This window comes from Garra rufa, chromosome 2, assembly GCF_049309525.1.
Source record: "Garra rufa chromosome 2, GarRuf1.0, whole genome shotgun sequence".
Taxonomy (NCBI): Eukaryota; Metazoa; Chordata; class Actinopteri; order Cypriniformes; family Cyprinidae; genus Garra; species Garra rufa.
The window spans coordinates 14,720,581-14,744,754 of record NC_133362.1 but is presented as its reverse complement, the minus strand read 5'-3'; the positions used below and the strand labels follow the sequence as shown (position 1 = coordinate 14,744,754).

Sequence of the window (24,174 nt, the reverse complement as noted above, 5' to 3'; positions counted from 1 at the left end):
ATATGCAATAAAATGTTGCTTAATTGCTCTCTGACCACAATTACATTGGGCCAGATTTCATTAAACTACATGCTTTACATGCATCCAGGGCTGAGCTAAAATGTAATTGAATAAATGCATACATTTGCAAGACGTAGTCATTTTTGTAGACAAATCAATTGGTTTTGTATTCCATCTGCAATACTTTTAAACTGTTGGCCTACTGTGGACTTTGTCTCTGTTTTCCACTATCTTGCACTTTTAACATTTTTTTTTAATCATATAATGTAATTGCACTAAATTAATGTGTTAAATTGAAAGCCCTAATTATAATATGTTATGATTCACTTACATCATTTAATGCAGTAATAGCAATAGATATGCTAATAGTGAATAAATGTAATTTTATTAACAGCCTCTTGACATTCAAACCTTTTGAATTCTTATGCAAATGACTTCAGCAATACATTCAAGCACAGTCATATTTACTAAATATATAACGGGACACGTAATGGTGCGATAGTTTGTGACCTTAAATATATATCCTATTTGAGTGGTTATATACATTCATTCCATTATATTAATTATGGAATTACGCACGAGCCGTGACTGGCTCCTTCAAGATAATGTTAATTGGCATTATTGTTATGTGTTGAAAGGAACAATGACTAATATGTAGCAGTACGTTTCACTGTTGCTGTGTGATTATGGAAATTACAACAAAGAAAAACATCAAACCTGAGTCATACGAAAATGCTGCTTTGATGCAACTCCCATATGTCAAAACTCATGAGTCTCAAACATGTGAATTAAAGAGCACATACTCAAACAAAAAAACCCAGAAAAGAGCTGCTGCTGTTATTTATAAATAACACACAAATTGGCATATAGGAAACATATATAGAATTAGCTTTTATGACTTATGAACACATCGTCTGAACACATATTTGGGTGTTTCTTCAACTGTGAGACTTTAATTTCCCATGGGTTGATTTTTATTATATTAACCAGATCCAGAAAAGCAAAAAAAATAAAATAAATTGTCTTAAGCCTTCTTAAATCAAGAAACAATTTATTTGAAAAGCAAATCTGCACAGGATATCAAGCTTTAAAATGTCCTGAATGTCTTAAATTAAGTTTATTTTTCACAGATTATTGCCAAATTGCAAAACGACACAATTTTGTCAGGTTAACAACTGAAGTTCCCAATTTGATGACTTAACCTTGTTAATCTTGTTTTGAGATTCATTACATATTTTAAAACAGCAACAAATACTATGAATGTGTTTTTTTTTTGTGGTGCAAAAAAATAAATGAAACAATTCTCACCTTACTATAACTGGTACCGAGCTGTTGTTCCAGATATTCTTAGACGCAACTGCATTCAAAACATGATTGCCACCACAGCCCAACCTGGCCACTGCTGTTCCATTTTGGAGAAACACATGGAGGAAACGATCTCCGAAATTCTGCTCCCGGGCTGAAAGGACAGAGGAAATATAAAAAGATGAGGCGACTTTCATTCAAAGCTTATCATAATGAGATTTAGAGATGACCTGTTTTCATTTGTAACTAAAAACCCTGTTTCAGTTATACTGAATCTCTGGCTTCTGTTCAGTCATTCAAATGATGGTTCTCCGACCTCATTCAACATTAATTTGAAACAAAATCTCTATTTCTTTTAAATTGACTTCAATAGTGTGCATAGCAAATTCTAACCAGAAAAAAATCTTCATAAAGTACATCAATTGCAATGGGATTGTTTACTTTTGTTACTTGGTGGTATATTTCATAGACATTTAATATTTCATAGATACATTTTATGCAACAAATGCATTTTTGCATTTCATTGGTGACTTTTTTTTGCCGATATTATTTTTGTCTTGTCCAAACCTGAAAAGTTACATAAAGTAAAATAAATGTTTAATTACTTGTGAAAATTTTACTGAACATTTTATAATTTACTGATTGACATTTAATGCAGACAGAAGCGACTTTGTGAGTGACTCACGGAATCATTTATTCACCTGATTCGTTCAAACACACTGATTCATTGAAGGTGCCATAGAATGCATTGATACAATATTTTAAATTGTTCGCTGATATCTACATAGAAGGTATATGGCATAGGAAAGGGCAAAAATTGTTTTACAGGTCCATTTACAACCCTAGGATTTGTCCCTAGAATGAAATAATAATAATAAATTAATCACGTAACCATTTGAAAAAAATGCTGATTCATTTAAGAACAAAACAACAGATTGGTTTTAAGGGTGAGTCAATGAATCAATCAGTTACCGTTTCATAAAAAGATGATTTAATCAAGCACAAAACAATTAATAGTTTTTAAGATTGAGTCAATAAATCGATCACTTAACTGTTTGAAAAAAAAAATGCTGATTCATTCAAGAACAAAACAACTGATTGGTTTTAAGTGCAAGTCAATGAATCACTCACTTAACCGGTTTGATACAATGCTGATTCAATCAAGAACAAACCAATTAATTGTGAGTCAAAGAATCAATCACTTAACCGATTAAAAAAAAAACTGAATAATTCAAGAACAAAACAATTGATTGGTTTAAAGAGAAAGTCAATTAATCACTGAAGTATTTGAACAAAATGCTTATTCATTCAAAAACAAAAGTATTAACTGGTTTTAAGATTGAGTCAATGAATCAATCACTTAAACATTTGAAAAAATGCTGATTCATTCAAAACAAATTTGATTGGTTTTATGAATGAATAAGCAAATTAAACACTTAACCAATTTGGTAAAAAAGTGGATACATTCAAAAACAAAACAACAAATTTGTTTTATGATTGAGTCAATTTATCAATCACTTAACCATCTGAAAAAAAGGCAGATTCATTCAAGAACAAAACAACAGATTAGTTTTATAAGTGAATCAATCACTAATCACTTAACTGTTTAAAAGAATGCTGATTCATTCAAAAACAAAACAATTGATTGGTTTTATGAGTGAGTCAATGAATCAATCACTTAACCAGTTTGAAAAAATACTGATTCATTCAAGAACAAAACAATTGATTGGTTTTATGAATGAATAACTGAATTAAACACCTAACCAATTTGATAAAAAAGCTGATACATATAAGAACAAAACAACAAATTTGTTTTATGAGTGAGTCAATGAATCAATCACTTAACCATCTGAAAAAGGCTGATTCATTCAAGAACAAAACAGTTGATTGGTTTTATGAGTGAGTCAAATAATCACTCAACTGTTTGAAAAAAATGCTGATTCATTCAAAAACAAAACAATTGGTTTCACGAGTGAGTCAATGAAAAAAATGCTAATTCATTCAAGAAGATAACAACTGATTGGTTTTATGACTGAGTCAACAAATCAATCACTTAACTGATTTGAAAAAATGCTGATTCATTCAAACAGAAAACAATCGATTAGTTTTATGAGTCAATGAATCAATCACTTAACTAATTTGAAAAAAAAAAAATGCTGATTCATTCAAGAAGAAAACAATTGATTAATTTTATGAGTGATTCAATGAATCAATCACTTAACCAGTTTGAAAAAATGATGATTCATTCCAGAACAAAACAATAGACTGGTTTTGTGTTTCACTGAATCATTCACTCAGGAATGAAATGCTGCCATGCTATTGCTTGCAGACTTGATACCATTTTGGTTTGCAAATACTCAAAATGCACAACTTTTTTTTTTTTAATGAATCATTCATTACATTGTTTTTTTTTTTTTTAATTTATTTGTAAACCAGCCACATCTGCTAACAATAAGTGAGAACAAATTATGAGAATTTCAGGAAATGTAAGTATATTGTTAAAGTGCATAAGTGCATCATGGTTTACAGTGTACAAAGCACAAGGTATCACAACGCCTATTTTATTCCCACTTGAGCTTGAGTAGACACACAACAATATTGTGGAGCTTCCTGCTTACTGTGGCATATCTGGCAACAACCCCAGTGATTGCAGATGCACTTGGCACCTACTGCATCAACTACAGTTGTAGTTCTTCGTCTTTTTTATGTTAAGGGGATGGTGTGTAGGAAAATGACAAATTACTCCTTATTGTCCCCATGGCCCTGTTACCCTGTACTGGGTCTAACGGTGCGTGCATTCTCTTGTCAGAAGCTGTCACCTGTTATATTCACAATCCCTCTTGTCGGCTGATGACTGAAGCCCAGCGGGAGTCTCACATGGCGCTCCCGGGAAGGTATTGTTTGGAAGGGAGCGAACGAATGAGATGCAGGTGTAACTCTGAGCATTTTTCTGCATTCTGATGCATGTCTTCTGATCAGCCTCCTTTGATCTCTAGAGTTATACCTTTTCTTACATTCAGACAAGAGAGCATTAACTGGGCTGCACACCCACACATCTGAGCGTTATGATCCACCAGCGGAAAAACACCTGAACCCAAGAGGTTAATTTAATGACAGGCAAAATAAAACTTTATTAACTTTAGAATTAATAGAATTGTTATTACATTATGGTTTAGATACCAGTGGTGTTTTGCTTATCCTTTCTTTCAAATTTCAATCTATCATGTTTTTTTTTTTTTTTTTTTTTACAATTACAGTTCAGTAAAATAAAGATTTTTTTTCTGTATTGTTTCCAGGTCACTATTCAAATAATTTGTGAAATAATTGAGACTGTAAAACATGTTTATATTATATTATATTGCAATGCTATTAGAATTCCGTATTAAAATGAGGAAAGAAAAAAGTCACATTTAAAAATGTAAAATCAATAAAATAAACTAAAATAAAAAATATTCTAGGTTACGATTTAAATAATATGGGACATTGAGTAAGCATACTTTTTTGTCTAATGTAATACAATCCAAAAATATTATAGAATTTTGTATTAAAATTAGAATAACCCAAAATACAAGCATTTTTACTAGTTGTCTTAGAATTATGTAAAAACAACTTTTTTTTGGATGAAACTGAAAATTATCAAATGTTCATCACAAGACTTAAAAAAAAATTACTATTTATTTATTCATTTATTTATTATTTGAGAAAGTAAATTTCTTTACATTATATTATATTTAGGGGCCAAGCCCTAAAAGGGCTGTAGCCCCTATTGTATCTGTATGTTTTCTTTATTATTATTTTTCTTCTCGTCCAATGGGAGTCTATGGCAGCCCTATGAATGCAATATAGGAAAATGATGAAAATTGGCACAATTATAGTCATGACCATAAACAGTAATCTGACCAAATTTGGTGTCCCTAGGACCAACTCTATAGCACCACCACTAGTCCAAAATTCAAAATTAAAATGCTAATAACTCCTGAACCCCTAAATCTAGAAAAATGAAACTTAGTAGACATGATTCCTCTCATCACTATGATCACATTCCATACCTTACATTAAGACCCCACCCATTACAGTAGAGGCCATTTTGAAAAGTACTTTAATCAGTCTTTTTGCTACTCCTTCAAAATTGACCCAATTCTTCTCAAATTTGGCTCAGATGATCTCTGGACTAAGCTGAACAGACAAAACTAAACCAATTTTTTTTATTCATCTCTGTTCAAAAGTTATGATGTCGCAAAGTTAACGAGGTTGACCCAAAATTGGTTCAGAGGCTATATCAGCACCATGGTCTGAGGGTCCATGCCAAAGTTGGAAACAGCGCCACCTATGGGTCATGAGATAGCCAAAAAGCATATAATAGCTTATAACTTTTGAATGGTTAGTCAGAAAATCAATATATTGGTGTCTGTGGATTCCTTGGGTCATGCCGAATCTGAGGATATCAATTATGCCAGGATCCACTGAATCATGTGTCCGCCATTTTGAAATTTAACATAAATTGCAATATCTTTTAAACCATTTGACATATCTGGACAAAAACCACTAGGCATCATCAACACAATGTCCTGGAGGTACCTCAGAAGTTTAAAGACAGCGCCACCTACTGTTTCAGAGATATAACGATTCTAACAAAAATGCTTATAACTTCTGAAAACATTGTCCAAATTTAGTCATTTTTATACCGTTTTATTTCCTGGGTTATGCCAATTCTGACGATGTCTCATTTGTCATTTTCCAGAAATGTGACTGTCAGCCATATTGAAGTGAATGAAAAACAGTTTTTCCCCTACTCATTCTGCCAATTAGTCCCAATTTTGTCCAAAATCTGGTCATATGATCTTTGGACCGAGCCGCACAGAAATAACTAAACCGATTTTTGATATTCATTACCATTCCTGAGAAATACCTCTCCAAAGTTGACCGTGCCTGTGTTTGTTGATTTATGCTAGTTAGCTTAGCATGCAAATTGGTTAGCATGCTAATTAGTTGCCATTCGTTTTAATGGGGCTCTTTAGCTATCAGGTTAACCATGCTAATCAGTCTACATCGCCACAGTCTACACTGAGTGGCACACTCTGCTGACCCACTGGCTCCAAAGTTTGAACCCCGTCGTGTTGTGGGTTCGAATCCCATTCAGTGCAACTTCATAAAATTGTGTATAATGTTATGTCACTTGGAGCAATTTGCAGAAATTCTACCTTTAACAACTCAACTGTCACCGTCCCACCTGTGGGACGCTTGGCGCTCTTTTTTCCGTTGTCCTTTTTCTCTATCAAATGTTTTAGTAATCATCATAAATTAAATATCATTCGAAAGCTTAGGAGCTCAGGAATCCTATGAAAACCATTTTAAAATCAGACATTGTTTTACCATGAAAATGGTACTTTAAAATCTTTTGGAGGTCTCCTCCCCCTTAGTGGTGTCATATTACAAAATGAATTACGGTCTTTTAGAATCACAACTTTTTACTATCTTGACAAAAACATATCATTGGAAAGGTCTGAGTCTCAGGAGTCCATATGTGGTGGTTATTTTGTGATTGAATGAAAATTTTCAGAAAAATTTACACTTTTGTGACAGAAAAGTGCATTAAAAAATATATATGGCGTTTGGATGGCACCCGGTGGCTGTTTGTGGTATAACGCCCTAAACAGACTTTCACAGGAATCTCAATTTTTTTCATATCAACTTCAAATTTGGAACATAACTTATTTAGATGTAAGGCTTCAATTTGATACCAAATTTGGGATAAAACCTGTTATGTAAAACATGTATTTTATATAAAATATAATCAAAATTGTACAGTGTATTTTCTTTACAGTAAGTTTAAACTTCTATATAGGGATGCACCGATACGAATCGGCCGATCATGCTTGCGCGTTTTGTCAGTAAAACCGGTTCTGTAATCAGCGGTAAATGCCATCAGGTGCGTGATTTCACGTTGTTTACCGACGAGCTGCGCAAATCCATGTTCATTATCAGAGTGAATGTGCGCAGCTCATCAGTGAACAACGGCTGTGTGTAGTATATATGGCTCAACGTGAAATCACGCACCTGATGGCATTTACCGCTGATTACAGAACCGGCTTTACTGACAAAACGCGCAAGTGACCGGCCAATAAGGATCGGTGCATCCCTACTTCTATAATTTGTTGATACTTTATTTTTTTGACAAAATTCCACATCTGCAATACTCTGGTGATTGTCCTCTTTAAAAAGAGACCAACCTTAGATCTGTATTCCAAAGTGTTCATGAATTACAATAATTTAAGTTTGCATAGTGCACTTTCATGCCTATTTTTAAAAATGGGGGGTTAATGTAAAATTAAATAAACCATAATGTATGATTTGCAAGCTGTGTAAAACAAAAGGCTAAAGCTTTGAAAAATGTCTACAAATTCAGTGTGTAGCAAGTGTTTGACCATGGGAAGTTTCCCAATTAAATCCAAACAAGCCAATCATTATTAGGCAAAAGGGCGGTAGAGAGTGGAAGTGCAGTAGAGCGGACGGGTGGAAAGCATGCTAAGTTTGCCTTAAGCCCTTAACCGTCACCCGTCACTCTTGATCTCTAAAAAACTAAAACTAAAACTGAAGCTAAACTATATAAAAACTAAATATAAATGTACTTATAAAATAAAAACAAAGCTAAAACGAACAAAATCGTTAATGAAACTAATGAAAACTAAATTTGAAAACTCTATTAAAATAAAAGGAATTAAAAAAAAGCAAAACTATAATAACCTTGGTCTGAAAGCTGCGTTTTCACTTCAGTGTTCAAAAATGACGGTGACAGCTAAGGGGTTAAAAGTATCTCAATAAAATTCAACCTTTACACATGCCAAAGTGGCCATAAAGGCTTGGCCCCGCAATTGCTGCTAGCAGATATATTATAATATATATTGCTATTCTATTAGAATTTTGTATTATACTAGAAAACAAAACATGTTACAATTGAAAATGTAAAAAAAAATTAAATCAAGAGAAAATATTCAAGGCTACTATTCAAATAATAATTTCTGACATTAATTAATCTAATCCAATTAATATAAATATTATAGAATTTTTTATTAAAATTAGAAAAACACAAGCATTTTATCTAGTTGTCTTAGACTTTGGGACCCCAATGTAAGATTTTAAGTTTTTTTGGGATGAAATTGAAAATGTTTAAACGTTCATTCACCACAATAAAAAAAAGAAAAAGAAAAAAAAAAGTCAATCACATTTGATTAAAAAAATATAGATTATTCATTTATTTACTTATTTTTAATCTGAGCATTCAAACTTATATTATATATTGCTATTAGAATTTTGTACTGAAACTAGAAAACTAAATGTGTTACTTTTCACAATTGAAAATGCAAAAAAAAAAAAAAAAAATTAAGAAAAAATATTCTAGGTTACTATAAAAATAATTATTTGTGACATTGATTAATTTAATCTATTTATTATAAATATTAAAGAATTCCATATAAAACACAAGCATTTTCACTAGCTGTCTCAGACTATTGGACCCCACTGTAAGAATTGAAATTATCTGGATAAAATTGACATTGATCAAAAGTCTACTCGCCACAGAAAAATAAATAAGTTACTAATCACATTCACGCCGGGTTGGGAGAGCATTCTAATTAAATCAGTCAGTTTCCCTCCTCTAAAATTGATGAATGTGTCACAAGCCGAATGAAAGAGCGAGCCCAAATGCTCGCTCCCTGTCTTTTTTTTTTTTTTTTTTTTTACATGGCTAATCTATAAAAGGAATTTCACGAGGACTCTGACAGGTTGAGACATGAGATAAACACTGTCATATTGGCCATGTCAGGTGAGCTGCATATGCACGGCTAATCTGACAGGGTGGAAGTAAAATGAATTTTCTAACTTGACATCAAGAGCAATCTCATTCAAAGATGACAGTCCATCCAGCCCCTCTGCCTTTAGTGCCAACAATTTATAGACATGACTCATCTCCCTATCAAGTTATTTAAATGTCAGGTGATTGCCAAGACCGCTGTTACTGATGTAATATGGACTGCATTTTAGTCATCTGAAATAAGCTTGCAACTTTTGAACAATGCCGACAGCAAATGTGACAGTAAAACAAGGATTGATAAAGCACTTCATACTCAAATGATGACAATTTTCCACACCTCTCGTGAACCGATACGAGCTCAATATTCGAACACAACTATTGCAAGAACCACAAGATGAGCCCCGCCTGCAATTACTGACATGATTGCAGATGACTGATGTTATTTAATTTATTAAGAAAAAACATTATGTAAACTCTTGTTTTAACCACAAATACTGATCAGTAATATTATATTATATCATATATTATATTGCAATTCTATTAAAATTTTGTATTAAAATTAGAAAAAGCATTAATACATTTATAAAGAAAAACATTATACTGATCTATTATAATATATTATATTATATTATATTATATTATATTGCAATTCTATTAAAATTTTGTATTAAAATTAGAAAAAATGCAAAATACAATCGTTAATAAATTTATAACGAAAAAAAAAACATTAGGTAAACTTGTTTTTAACCACAAATACTGATCTGTTTATTATATTATATTATATTATATTATATTATATTATATTATATTATATTATATTATATTATATTATATTATATTATATATTATATTATATTATATTATATCATATCATATTATATTATATTTATTATATTATATTATATTAAATTGCAATTCTATTAAAATTTTGTATTAAAATTAGAAACATGCAAAATACAATCGTTAATAAATTTATAACGAAAAAAAAACATTATGCAATCTAATTTTTAACCACAAATACTGATCTGTTATTATATTATATTATATTGCAATTCTATTAAAATTTTGTATTAAAATTAAAAAACGCAAAATACAAGCATTAGTAAATTTATAAAGAAAAACATTACGCAAAGTCTTTTTTTAAACCACAAATACTAATCTGTTATATTATTATATTATATTATATTATATTGTGATTCTATCAAAATTTTGTATTAAAATTAGAAAAATGCAAAATACAAGCATTAATAAATTTATAAAGGAAAAACATTATGCAAACTTTTAAACCACAAATACCGATCTATATTACATTGTTATATTATATTATTATATTATAAAAACTTATTTCAAATAAGTTCTTTAAATAATGTATTTAATCAAAAATAAGTTAAAACAGAAATATTGTAAAATATTAAAGCAATTCAAATATATGAATATATTTAAAAACAATAATAAATTAATACTTTTATTCAGCAAAAATGCATTAAATTGTGTCAGTAAAGTGACAGTAAAACATTTATAATACTACACAAAAATTACAAATAAGGTTTTTTTTTTTTTTTACTGAATTTATATAAACCAAAAATAAGCTAAACATTTATAATGAAAAAAAAATAAATAAATCAAATAAATGCTGGTCCACAAAAATTTTAAGCAGCACATCTGCTTTAAACATTTATAACAAAAATGAATATTTCTTAAGCATCAAACCGGGATATTAGTATGATTTCCAAGGGATTATATTATATTATATTATATATTGCAATTCTATTAAAAGTTCATATTAAAATTAGGAAATTACAAGAAAATACAAGCATTTTTACTAGTTGTCTCAGATGTTTAGACCCCACTGTAAGAATTTAAATTATTTGGATAAAACAGAAAAAGCTCAAAAGTTCAACAGCCACAGAAAAATAAGTACAGTATGTTACTATTCATATTTGAAAATGTAATAAATAAATAAATCAACAAATGAATAAATAAATACATAAAAATAATTAAGTAATGTAAAATGAAGAGGAAATATTCTAGCTTACTATTCAGATAATAATTAAGTATGTTATCTAATTTAATAAATATTATAAAATTATAGTATTATAATGTATACATTACACAATGCCTTTTTTTTTTTTTTTTACATTTTCTGCTATATTTTCTGTCTAAACTCTGCTGTTTAGAAAGAAAAACACACACACAGGAAAAATTCACTTTTGATCTGACAAGCTCTAATCTCATTGACATACTTTATCCGACTTGCTAAAGTAAGGGCGCACAGGATTTTTAATCAATCCGCCTGGAAACAAATTTGTGTTTACAAGCTTCCAGATTGACAACAAGTGCTTCTGGACATATGGTAATATGTATAGCCAATTATTTAGTCAATCAGTTGATTAAAAACCCCGAACTCTCAAGTACATCAGAGATTTGATAGAACAAAATGGACCGTTTATAACATATTCTTGTTTTCCAATAACGGTACTACTTAAAATTGTAATCCATTATAATTAATGTAAATCTAATGCACTCGTTTACAGGTAAAAATCCCCAAATACTCATTCATTTGGAGTTGGGTCCAGCCAAGGGACCATATTTGTTTAGGACAAAGTAATTGAAGAGCATCATCCAGCAGGGTTTGCCAATTAGCTAATGGGATCAGCCATCATAACTTTAAATTCAGCCCGCAGCACATATCCTGGTGTGATTGATTTCACCTAGAGACATTTGCTATGTCATTAACATGTCCTGGGAGAGGACTTCATTACGGGATAAAGAGGTACAGTCGACGGTCCGGCGTTTTAATTTAGCACTGAGGCTTACAGTCATATTCACAGTCACAGTCTCATAACTCAGTGTGTGTAATCCGCAGCGAGAGAAGCCAATTATTCATTAACACACACTGATAGAGCGGGAGTTATCGGGTCAAACTTTCCATGTCGTTCGGATGTGATTGCAATTCAATAGACACACGAGGAGCGAACAGCGAATATATCATGAGCGTCATGTCAAAATTATTCACTTACCACTCAAATCAAACTGGCAATATTATTCTTACACACGCTATGTGTATTTATATACAGCTGTTCGCCCTAATCTTGGAGCAAGCAACGAGCAGGTAGCCATAGAAACATATAATTTATGACGAATATGTCACTGGTTTGAAATTAGCACAGATAATGAAGACTGTGTGCAAGTTTTCAGCTAGAAATCTCTGAAGACCTAATGAGGTTTCCATGGTAAATGGTATGTGATATATTTATGGAGCTAAATGAAAAAGAAAGCCCTGGAAAAAACAGATGCATCTCATCTGCAAGTATATAAATAAAAAGCATTATGCAAACTCTTTTTTTTTAAATCACAAATACTGATTTCTAAAGCTCATTAAAATAATCAGCCTTTTGTTCACATCCATAAGCTATGCTTGATATTGATATATTCACTAACATTCAAGTAAAAAAAAATAAATAAATAAAGAAATTAATACTTTCATTCAGCAAAGATGCATTGAAATGTGTCAGTAAAGTGATAGTAAAAACATTTATAATGCTACTATAATATTTTTTAATTAAGTTTTTTTTTCAAAGAATTTATTTGCATTAAATTGTATCAATAAAGTGTCAGAAGAAACATTTTTAATGCTGCAAAAAAGTATTTCAAATAAGTTTTTTTATTTATTATTTTTTATTTTTTTTAAAGAATTTATTTAATCAAAAATAAGTAAAATCAGAAATATTGTAAAACAATTAAAATACATGAACATATTAAAAAAAAGAAATGAATACTTGCATTCAGCAAAGATGCATTAAATTGTGTCAGTAAAGTGATAGTAAAACATTTATAATGCTACTAAAATATTTTTCAATTAAGCTTTTTTCAAGGAATTTAATCAAAAATAATTAAAAAACAGAATTATTGTAAAATAGTAAAACTGAAATATATGAATATATTTATAAAGAAGAAATTAATACTTTTATTCAGCCAAAATGCATTAAATTGTATCAATAAAGTGTCAGAAGAAAAAATTTTAATGCTGCAAAAATGTATTTCAAATAAGTTTTTATTATTTTTTTTAAAGAATTTATTTAATCAAAAATAAGTAAAATCTGAAATATTGTAAAACAATTAAAATACATGAATATATATATATAAAAAAAGAAATGAATAGTTTCATTCAGCAAAGATGCATTAAATTCTGTCAGTAAAGTGATTGAAAAAATTTGAAAAAAAAATTTCAAATATTTTTGTAGCATTATAAATGTTTTTACTAAGAACTTATTTGATCAAAAATAATAACAGAAATATTGTAAAATAGTAAAATTTAAATATACGAATATATTTATAAAGAAGAAATTCATACTTTTGAGCCAAAATGGATTAAACTGTGTCAATAAAGTGTCAGACGAAACATTTTTAATGCTACAAAAAAGTATTTCAAATAAGTTTCAAACCAGCACATTAGTATGATTTCTAAAGGATGATTTGATACTAAAGACTGAAGAAATGATGCTGAAAATTCAGATTCCCCATCACAGGAATAAATTACATTTAAAATATACTACAAACAACATCATTTTAAAAATATATTTTGAGAGTAAGCAGAAACGCACTGTTTTTGTGCATGTCTCTTTAAATGCAAATGAGCTGCTGCTCCCCGCCCCATTTTCCAGAATAGGGCTGTACCTTTACAGCTCATACCTCAAATATTCTGTGAATTCTGTTTGGTTTTGATTATCGTGTATATCAAGCTGAAATCATGCATTTTAAAGCTATATGTGACCCTGGACCACAAAACCAGTCATAAGGTAAAATTTTACAAAACTGAGATGTTTACAACATATGAAAGCTCAATAAATAAGCTTTCTATTGATATATGGTTTGTTAGGATATGACAATATTTGGCCGAGATACATCTATTTGAAAATCTGGAATCTGAGGGTGCAAAAAAATCAAAATACTGGGAAAATCACCTTTAAAGTTGTCCAAATTAAGTTCTTAACAATGCATATTACTAATCAAAAATTACATTTTGATATATTTATAGTAGGAAAAAATCTCAATGGAACATGATCTTTACTTAATTTCCTAATGATTTTTGGCATAAAAGAAAAATCAATAATTTTGACCCATACAATGTATTTTTGGCTATTGCTACAAATATACCCCAGCGACTTAAGACTGGTTTTGTGGTCCAGGGTCACATATTAGTTTAAACTTATGATATAGGGTTTTCTGAGCACACACATCCGAAGCATGCGCACAGAATGTGGCTGTCACATGGCATGCGAATACTAAACTAAGTATATAGTTCTCTTTCATGTCTTATTGCGCTTAAACTGTCAAATACACAAGTTTTAGTTTAAAAACACATGAGTTACAAAATATTAAGATACCTTTTTTTTTTTACAAACTTGCAGAGAAAAGCTGGGTTGCTCTTTTTTTTTTTCACGTAGGTTAGTAGATGCACCAGGGACCTGATAATAGCAACTAAACATCCGACCAACTCAAACTTATGAACAGTAGTGTAGTATATGATAAAATATTTGTGTTTTACAAGCTCACAAAAATTATATTTTGTAAGAATACTAACCATTTGAATGGGCATTAATAAAGAAAATGTATATTTTGCTCTATAATTTGCCCTATAATAGTATATTTACAGCTGCAGGGGTTAATTAAACTGTTACCCAGCCAAACCTCAACCACTTGGTTTGTACGCAGATGGTATAATATGGAGAAAATATTCTTAGACCGCATTTTAATAGACAGAAATTAGTATGCGCCCCCTGTGTGCAAGGTGAGTCATCTATATTTTGGTCAGTTTCCCAGAAGAGAAAGTCAATTTTAAATGTGTACATATCCTAAAGATTCATTTTAGCATATGGATGGGCTCAAAGCTACTGTTCCAGACAAGCAGTAAAAGCAACAAAACTCCAATTTTGAGTTCACGGGGTCTTTTAAGAGCTGTATTCTCCAGTGGCTCTCAGATACTCACAGTAGAGAATAGTACCATGAGGTGTCTTGCTCTTCATCGTCAAATACACGGTCCTCATGTCCTCGGAGGAATGGCTTGTAAAGTAAGTGTCTGACTGAAACAGGGAAGTCAGAGACGGCAACTCCAAGAAAGAGGTGCCATCAAATCGAGGGAAAAAGATGGTTGCATCTGAAAAAGAAGAGAAAAATAATACTAAATACTAAATTCGTAAGCTATAGTTTATTCGTCTAGCAACGTAATGACTTTTGACCGTTTACTAGTGTAACCTCCAAGCTGAATGCACAGTCAAGAGCAGTAATGTCTGCCAGACTCTGATAAGTAGCCTACACGCAAAGGCTGGAGGATCCTGTCAGGACGTGTTCTGGAGCAATGTTATCTCCCACAGGGTGACAGACGACAGTGACTTTAGGGGAAGAGGAAGGTGGGTGTTGTCTGCTATGGTCAGGACCTCTCTGCAGCGGTAATGATCTGTTAGCTTTTACACAGGAGGCAATGTATGCAGCACGACACTGTCAAGGGATATGTGACAAGACTTCAACGTGGCCCGTCCGCGGCGAACGTGTGAACGGGTCTATATACACCACACATTAAAGTTGATTCAGCAAGAGGCAGGATGCAGTTCTCAGGAAGGACAGGAAAGGCAATTCACTGTATAATACTTCTGCAATGACACACAGTACTAAAACACATCTAACTAAGCTACACAAAGGACCAGTTTTGGTTTTAACAGCAGTAGAGACATTTTAAAGCGGATATATTTTTTAAGCTGTCTGAGAATAGTTTAACATTCCAGTATTAGAGTACTGTTATATGTATAAATATGAAGAAAAGTCAAACTGGCTAAGGAAAAAAAAAGTGATAAATCCTATTATATCCAAAAAGCTACAAGATACAAAAGCTGTCACTGGGGCAGTACCTTTTCAAAAGGTACACTTTTGTACCTTTTAGATACTAATATGTACCTTTAAAGTACTAATATGGACTCAGTGTACCTTTTGAAAAGGTACCACGCCAGTTGTACCTTTATTTCTGAGTGTATATTTTTACACATTTGTTCATTTACAACACCATTTTATACATTATTATGAATAACATATAACATTAGATTCAGTTATACATTGTTATTTTATTTATGCAACAATTCATTTATTAAACAATTTTATTTATGCATGAAACATGAACAAAAACATATATGCTTCCATGCATAAAGACTTTAAGCTTATTAAGTATTTATTTATTTCTTTTTTTTGCACTATATCTATCAACGGAGTACAAATAATTTGGGATCAATCTTATTTATGACTAATTTTTAAAAAGCAGAATGAAACTAAAAATGTCAGATACAATTATTTATTCAGTACATCAATTTCTTATAAATAAAAAAATATTGAAGTTTTGCATTTTTTACCACTTCAATCTGCTATTTTCTTCATTTGCAACATTGTTTACAAATATTATTTACAAAAAAACAAAACATCAGAATTATACAATACATCCATGCATAAAGATTTTACATAAGACTGTTAAAAATAAAAAAATCTTAAAATATGTATAAAACATTATCTGCATTTTTGTTTTCATGTGATTAATTAATAAATATATCAGTAATTAATATTAATATTGATAATATTATAAATACAATTATTGATTTTTTTCACTTCAGTCTGCTGTTTTTTTCATTTACAACATTATTTACAAATGAAAGTATCATAATCATACAATATGTACATGTATAAAGATTTTGCATAAACCTGTTAAAATCTAAAATATTATAAATGTGTAAAATATGATCTGGAAACTAGTATCTTATCTATCAACAGAATAAAATCATTTGGGATTAATCTTTTTTTATGACTAATTATTAAAAAGCAGAATGAAACTAAAAATGTCAGATCTAGTAAATCAAGTTATTTATTCAATATGTCAATAACTAACATTAATATTGATGTATTTAATAAATACAGTTAATAAATTTGAATTTTTTACCACTTCAATCTGCTATTTTTTTTCATTTACAACATTATTTACAAATGAAAACATAATCATACAATAGATCCATGTATACAGATTTTACATTAAGCAGAATAAAATAATATGGGTTTAAACTCATTTATGACTAATGATTATTAAATATATTTAAAATAAATAAAATATTTTTTTACCACTTCAATCTGCTATTTTTTTATTTACAAAATTATTTACAAAAAAACAATTATACAATATAATTTCTAGCATTTTTAGAAATTTCGTTATAACTTTTGACCACAAGGTGGCGTTGGCCCCAAAATTTTTATGTACATTCAGGGCATGGTGCCGAACATTTTTGTAATTATTGTCGAAACGATACGCTAATCCGTTCTCAAGATACAGCATTTTAAAGCTAAATTCAAAATGGCCGACACCCAAAATGGCTGACATGGGAAAATTGGATATGGTTCGACTCGGCATGCTCCTCCGAATCTAAAGGGACGAGTTTCGAGATTTTTGGCCAAATCACTAAGAAGTTATAAGCAAAAATAGCCAATTTTCATATCTCCTGACCACTAGGTGGCACTGTGATGAAACACTGCAGGTAGCCTCAGGTCATGCTTGTTATAACACACACCACGTTTGGTCTCAATATTCCAAAGTGTTGCAGAGATATGGCCTCACTTCCATTTTTGAACGCTTTTCGTGGAATTAATTAGCGCGTTATTCGAGAACGGTTTGTCCAATCAACTTGAATTCCATAACTTTTTGCCTGCATGGTCTGAAGATGATCTGAGCCAATTTTGGTGAAAATCAGACAAACCGTCTAGGACGAGTTCGAAAAAGTAGGTTTTACAAACAATAAATTATAGAAAAAAAAACTAAACCTTACGATTTTTGAATTTTAGTGTTCATTCGACTCGGCATGACCCAAGGATTCAGAGAAAAAAAGAATTTTGATTTTATTACAGCTTACGGTTCAAAAGTTATTAGCAAAAAGAAAGTGCAACTTTGGACAAGTGGTGGCGCTAGAGAGTTTGAGTTAGAGACTCCAAATTAGCTACAGTGACATGTCAGACTGTCCTCTATCAGTGTGCCAAATTATACAACTTTCCCGCAAGCGGTTCTATGGGCTGTCATAGACGTAATGACGGTAGAAGAATAATAATAATAGGAAGAAATCTAACGGATACAATAGGTGCCATCGCACCTTCGGTGCTTGGCCCCTAATAATAAGAAACAGAACGAAAACAATAGGTGCCTCCGCACCTTCGGTGCTTGGCCCCTAATTACAATATTATTTACAAATGAAAACATCATAATCATACAATGTACAAAGATTTCACATAAAACTGCTAAAAATAAAAATATAAATACGTGTAAAATATTACCTTTTGTTTCTCATCTATAAAACAGAATAAAATAATTTGAGATTAATCTTATTATTTTCCGACCAAAGTTTAAAAAGCTAAATTAAACAGTGAAAATGTTTTTATTTATTCAATATATCAATATTAATACTAATACCCCCCAGACCCCAGTTTGAAAACCCATGTTCTATAATATTTTAAGGATTTACAGCCTATAGACATTAAATCAGATGATTTTTCTTATGCCGTCTGGTCTGGTTGTTGTTGCAGATGCAGAGCTTCAGATAATGATCCATTATGATCAGCGTGATAAAGTGTTTGGGTCTAACATTGTGTCTAGCTGCTTGTTACAGATGCTGGTTAGGCAAAGTCTTGACTGCAAACCATCCAATCTGAAAATAATGACAGTGAGAGACAGAATATCTTTGACAGCCTTCTGACCTTTTGGATCTGCATTTATGTGACAATGTGCTGCTTTTGTTGTTAAACAACACAGACTCAACTCACATATTTTTTATTAAAAAACAACAACAACAACACTATCTTCTATCTTGAGTAATGGTAAATGCACCCTATATCTATACAACACAGTACTGTAGCAGAATTTGCTGTTCTCACTTCAGAAACATGTCTATAATCAGATTTTTGGGACGGACGGTAAATCTGTTTAGTAGAACCAGAAGAATCTGTCACACTTGTGTACCAGGATTAATCTCGCCTGTTGCCCTAGAGAATATTACTCTTCCGCTCCTCGCATCAAGCACCAACAGTGACAATAATCGTCGTGCCAAGCGGCAAACTCTAATTTGACTCAGACTAAAGGAAGAGAGGCTCCACTGTCAAATCCCTAGGCTTGTTATAATAATTCTCATCGAAAAACTTTGTCAGCAAGTAAACAGCCCTCAGACTCCACCCTCTCCGGGCACCCAGAAGGGCCGCTAACACCGAACAGAGTTTGAGGCTCAGAAAGCGGCCAAGCAAATCGAGCGATTCCCAACGCTCCACGCAGATTGAACTGCAGTCAGAGCGAAGGAGCCTTTCAAACGGCTTCCCGATTCCTCTAACTCAGCAGAAAATAGTGCACACTCTCAGGGCTGCTGTTTAAGGGGGAGTTTTACGAGGCTGATGAACCGTGAGATAAGCACAGATACTGTCTTGATGGATAGACGAAGGGAAAGAAAAGCAAACGACTGGCTGAAAGAGGTGACTGTGCCTTTTTCTTCGATGCAGCAAACAGTAGATACTATGCAAAATCAAACTGATTTACAATGTTCCTTTGCATACACAGTAAAAAAAAAAAATTTGAATCGGTAAATAAAACAAAGATTATGTATGTTTTACAAGAAAATAGAAAATTTCAGTCTTTAAACTTCAAAATTTCATGTTTAACTGTTCACGTTCTTGACACTGTCGTCTTTGGCTTGTTTGGCTGGGGTTCAAAAGACTTTTTAATATTCAGCTAAATTATCGATTTGATGGCACTGACAATATCAGAAGAGAAAATAAAAGTAAATTGAGTTAATTAATGACAATTTTGTAGAGCTGCTTTACAGGTTAATCAAATTTGTTAATATTTGTTCAATTTTGCAACATCGACACCGACCTGTATAGAAACCCGTTTCCACCACTAAATCAAAAATAAAAATGGTAATTGTGACTTTTTGTCTCACAATTGTTTTTTTCCCTCTTTTTCTCTGAAAACTTATATAGATATAAACTTGCAGTTCTGCCTTTTCTTAGAATTTATGATATATATTTATTATATAAACTCACATTTGCAAAGTATAAAGTCAGTATTGCAAGATATAAACCTGCAATTGTGAAAAAAACTGAAGTGTGAGATAAAAGCTCGCATTTGCAAGTTATACAGTAAAAATTGTGAGATATTAACTCGCGGTTCAGTTTTATATATTTTTTTTTTTTTTTTTTACACATTTTGCAAGCTATAAAATTGGTACTGCATGATATAAACTCACAATTGTGAGAAAAAACTCTGAGAACTGAGATATAACTTGAAATTGCAAGTTATAAAGCCAGAATTGCAAGATATAAACTCACACTTCTGACTTTTTCAGAATTGCGTGATATAAACCCACATTTGCAAGTAACGAAGTTAGTATTGCGTGATATAAACTCAATAATTGTGAAAAAATTGAAGTGTGAGATATAAACTCACAATTGTTATACAGCCAGAATTGCAAAATATGAACTCGCAGATCTGACTATTTTTCTCAGAATTGTGTAATATAAACTTATAAAGTCAGTATTGCATGATATAAACTTGCAATTGTAATTTTTACATTTAGAATTAGGAGATATAAACTCACTGTAATTTTCTCAAAATGGCATGATATAGACTCACATTTGCGAGTTAAGTCAGAATTGTGAGATATAAGTTGCAATTACAAGTTATAAAGTCAGAATTGCGAAATATAAACTCGCAATTCCGAGAAAAAAGTCAGAACTGTGAGTTCATATTTTACAATTGGGAGGGGTTTTTTTCTTTGCACAACTGTTTTTTCTCCTCAGAATTGGACTTTATAATATTCAATTGCGAGTTTATATCTTACATCAGAATTGCGAGATATTAACTTACATATGCAGAAAAAAAGTCCATATTGAAAAATTTTCTCTCACAATTCTGACTTAATTTCTCGCAACTGCAAGTTTATATCCCATTATTATTATGCAAGTTTGTATTAGGAATGAGAAAAAAAAAATTCTGAGAAAAAAAATTCTGAATTGCAAAATGTAAACTTACAATTGCAAGAAAAAAAACTGAATTGTGGGATAAGTTGCAATTACTTTTAATTTACCTTTTTTTATTTCCCGCAATTATATCAAGAGAAAATTCTGAGAAAAAGAATTGCGAGTACATATCTTACAGTTTTGAGAAAAAAATTCAGAATTGCTAGTTTCTTTTACGCACTTCTGAAAAAATGAGTCTTTGCGAAATGTAAACCCGCAACTGCAAGAAAAAAAGAGGTAAAAAGTTGCAATTACCACCTTTTATTTTTATTCTGTAGCAGAAATAGGCTTCCACAGACCTGAACTAATTCAAAAGTAAACTTACTCAAGATGAATAATGACACTAACTGCTTATCACTGAATTAAATTTTTTTCGTAATTGATGAACTTTAGACAGTTACTGAACTGAATCAACCCTGAACTGACTTGAGCTGAATAATGTAACTATTGTCTCTTCAGCGCTGCTTTATAGCTGAATTGCTATAGAAGCTACTGTCTTCTGTAGAGCTGCTTTTTATCTAAATCAACTGACGGATTTTGCAACGTTGACACTGTTATTGACCTGAATTGAATCAACACTAAACTGACTCAAGCTGAATAACAACCCTATTTTCTTTCTAGAGTTGCTTTATGGCTAAATCGAATTTGAACAAAACTTGAACTGAATTGTGCTGATTAATGATACTGCTGTCCTCTATAGAGCTGCTTAACAGCTAGATTGAATTTGTTGGTAATTGAAGAATCTAGCAATTTTGACACATACAGACCTGAACTGAATCAACACTGAACTTACTGGAGCTGAATAATAATAACACCGTTGTCTTCTGCAGAGCTGCTTATTTCTAAATTAAACTTGTTTCATAATCTATAAACGTATTAAACCAAACTGAATCAACACTGAGCTGACTGGACCACAACTGTTTTATTAGAATTTGCCACATATTTGATAAAGCTTGAATGATTCATTCTGTTACTTCCTGTTTAATACTGCGAAAGCTGCTTTGAAACAATATCTATTGTATAGAGTGCTATATAAATAAAGGTGGCTCGACTTGACTTAATTCAATCTAATTTACAAGCAATTTTTAAATGTTAATTGTTTCTACATCATTTTTTTGTCAGTGTACATGCATGTGCTATCACTGAAAAAATCTGCAAAACTTTACTTGTAAGCTCAGAGGAATTATTTAATACAGTGTCTGCTTGATTATGTGATATTTCCCACGAGGGAACTACAAATGAGTCAGCCCTGAATATAGCAACCCCCTTGCTTTGCATAGTGCCCAGAGGGACAAATAACATTTCAGTGGATTACTTAATTATCTGCAAATTAGCACTCTGAGAACAAATGGCGGAGGTGCCGAGAAAAGGGCGTAAGAGCGCGGAAGTGCTGAGTGAGTTATTGAGAGAGGTCACCGCTTCCTTTCCTGCTTTTTATAGGACTGCAGACTCATCCCAGACAGTTTGTTTCATCAATACAAGCTGGAATAAACAAAACGCTTGCTGCAAAAAGCCTGATCAGGAAACAAGTAAACGGACAAAGTGACGGACAGCTGTAAATGCTCTCCGAAACACAGCGTGCACCGAATGCACAGCACAAAGCTCTTTTCTTCTTCAGGGACTCGTGTGTCAAGATTATGCCCCAAAATAAGTCAGAAAGCTAGCTGAGCAGTTTTATGCGGAGGAAACCATCTTGTATATATACTAATGCCCTGACACCAAACCCTGTCTGTATTATTACTCTTGAGGTGTAAGGCACATGTGCATCCGTAGCTCCCAAAGGAGGGCACGATCTGACCAAGCTGTGAAAAATGCTGAGAGGCAAATAAAGTCATTTCATCTTGATGACAACTTGTCATTAGGAGCATTGCTGATATCACAGTTTTTGACTATTCAAATTTCACTTGCATATGTGTGGGTATGGTATTTTGCTCCATTTATTTTTAGAATATAATGTAGGACTGACTGTACAGTATTTTGCATAAACTGGTACCACTTTACAGCAGGGTTCAGTTTGGTAATATTATGCATTACATACCAAGTTTATTATATATCATCATGTTAATTTATACTATCGTTCATTGATAATTGATATTTGTTCATTTACATCTAGAAATTCTGACTTTATTATGCATAACTGCGAATTAAGTCACACAGTCTTTTTCCCCTCAAAACTGGACTTTATAACTCGGAATTGCGAGTTTATATTTCACAATTCGGACAAAAAAGACTGTTTTTGTTTTTTCCATCTAAAAATCATCAAACAATACTGAAAAAACCCTATTAATTAAGTAAATTAATAGACATCAGAACTGCTTTCATCAATGATTTCTGTAGAATCATCTGACACTGAAGTTAAGTCGAAATTGTATGACAAAGTCGCAATTGTGAAAAAAAACCTTTGTAAGATATAAAGTCACAATTGCAAGTTATACTGTCAGAATTGTGAGATATTAACTCGCAGTACTGACTTTTTTCAGCGAACTGCATGATATAAACTCACATTTGTTCTGCAATTGGGGGAGTCTAAAATAAAATATAGAAAAATGTTTTTGTTCTTTCCAATTTAAATTCATCAAACAATTCTGAAAAAAATAAAATAAATAGGCCTCACAACTGCTTTCATCAATGATGTCTGAAAGATCATGCGACACTGAAGTTATAAAGTCGGTATTGTATGACAAACTCACAATTGTGAGAAAAAAATCAGAATTGTGAGACATAAACTCACATTTGCGAGTTATATAGTCAGTAATGCAAGATTTAAAGTCGCAATTCTAAGAAAGTTGTAATTCTGAAAAAAAAGCAAGAATTGCGAGATATAACTTTTTATCTTTATAACATTATTATACATAATTGCGAGTTAAGTCAAAATCATAAGATATAAACTCGCAATTCTTGGAACGAAGTCTTTTCCCCCTCAGAATTGGACTTTATAACTTGCAATTTTAAGTTTATATCTCACAGTTCTCTCAGAATTGCAA

At 31.5% G+C, this 24,174-nt stretch overlaps 1 protein-coding gene across 1 annotated transcript in view; it reads right to left on the bottom strand.

The window, feature by feature from the left end:
* eys (eyes shut homolog) overlaps positions 1 to 24,174 on the bottom strand; it is a 303,309-nt gene that overhangs the window by 65,780 nt on the left and 213,355 nt on the right. The window contains exons 35-36 of the mRNA XM_073834888.1: positions 15,105 to 15,272; positions 1,309 to 1,459 (exon numbers count right to left, since the gene is read on the bottom strand). Coding sequence (XP_073690989.1) covers positions 1,309 to 1,459; positions 15,105 to 15,272 — 319 coding nt within the window. The remainder of the gene's footprint in view (positions 1 to 1,308; positions 1,460 to 15,104; positions 15,273 to 24,174) is intronic.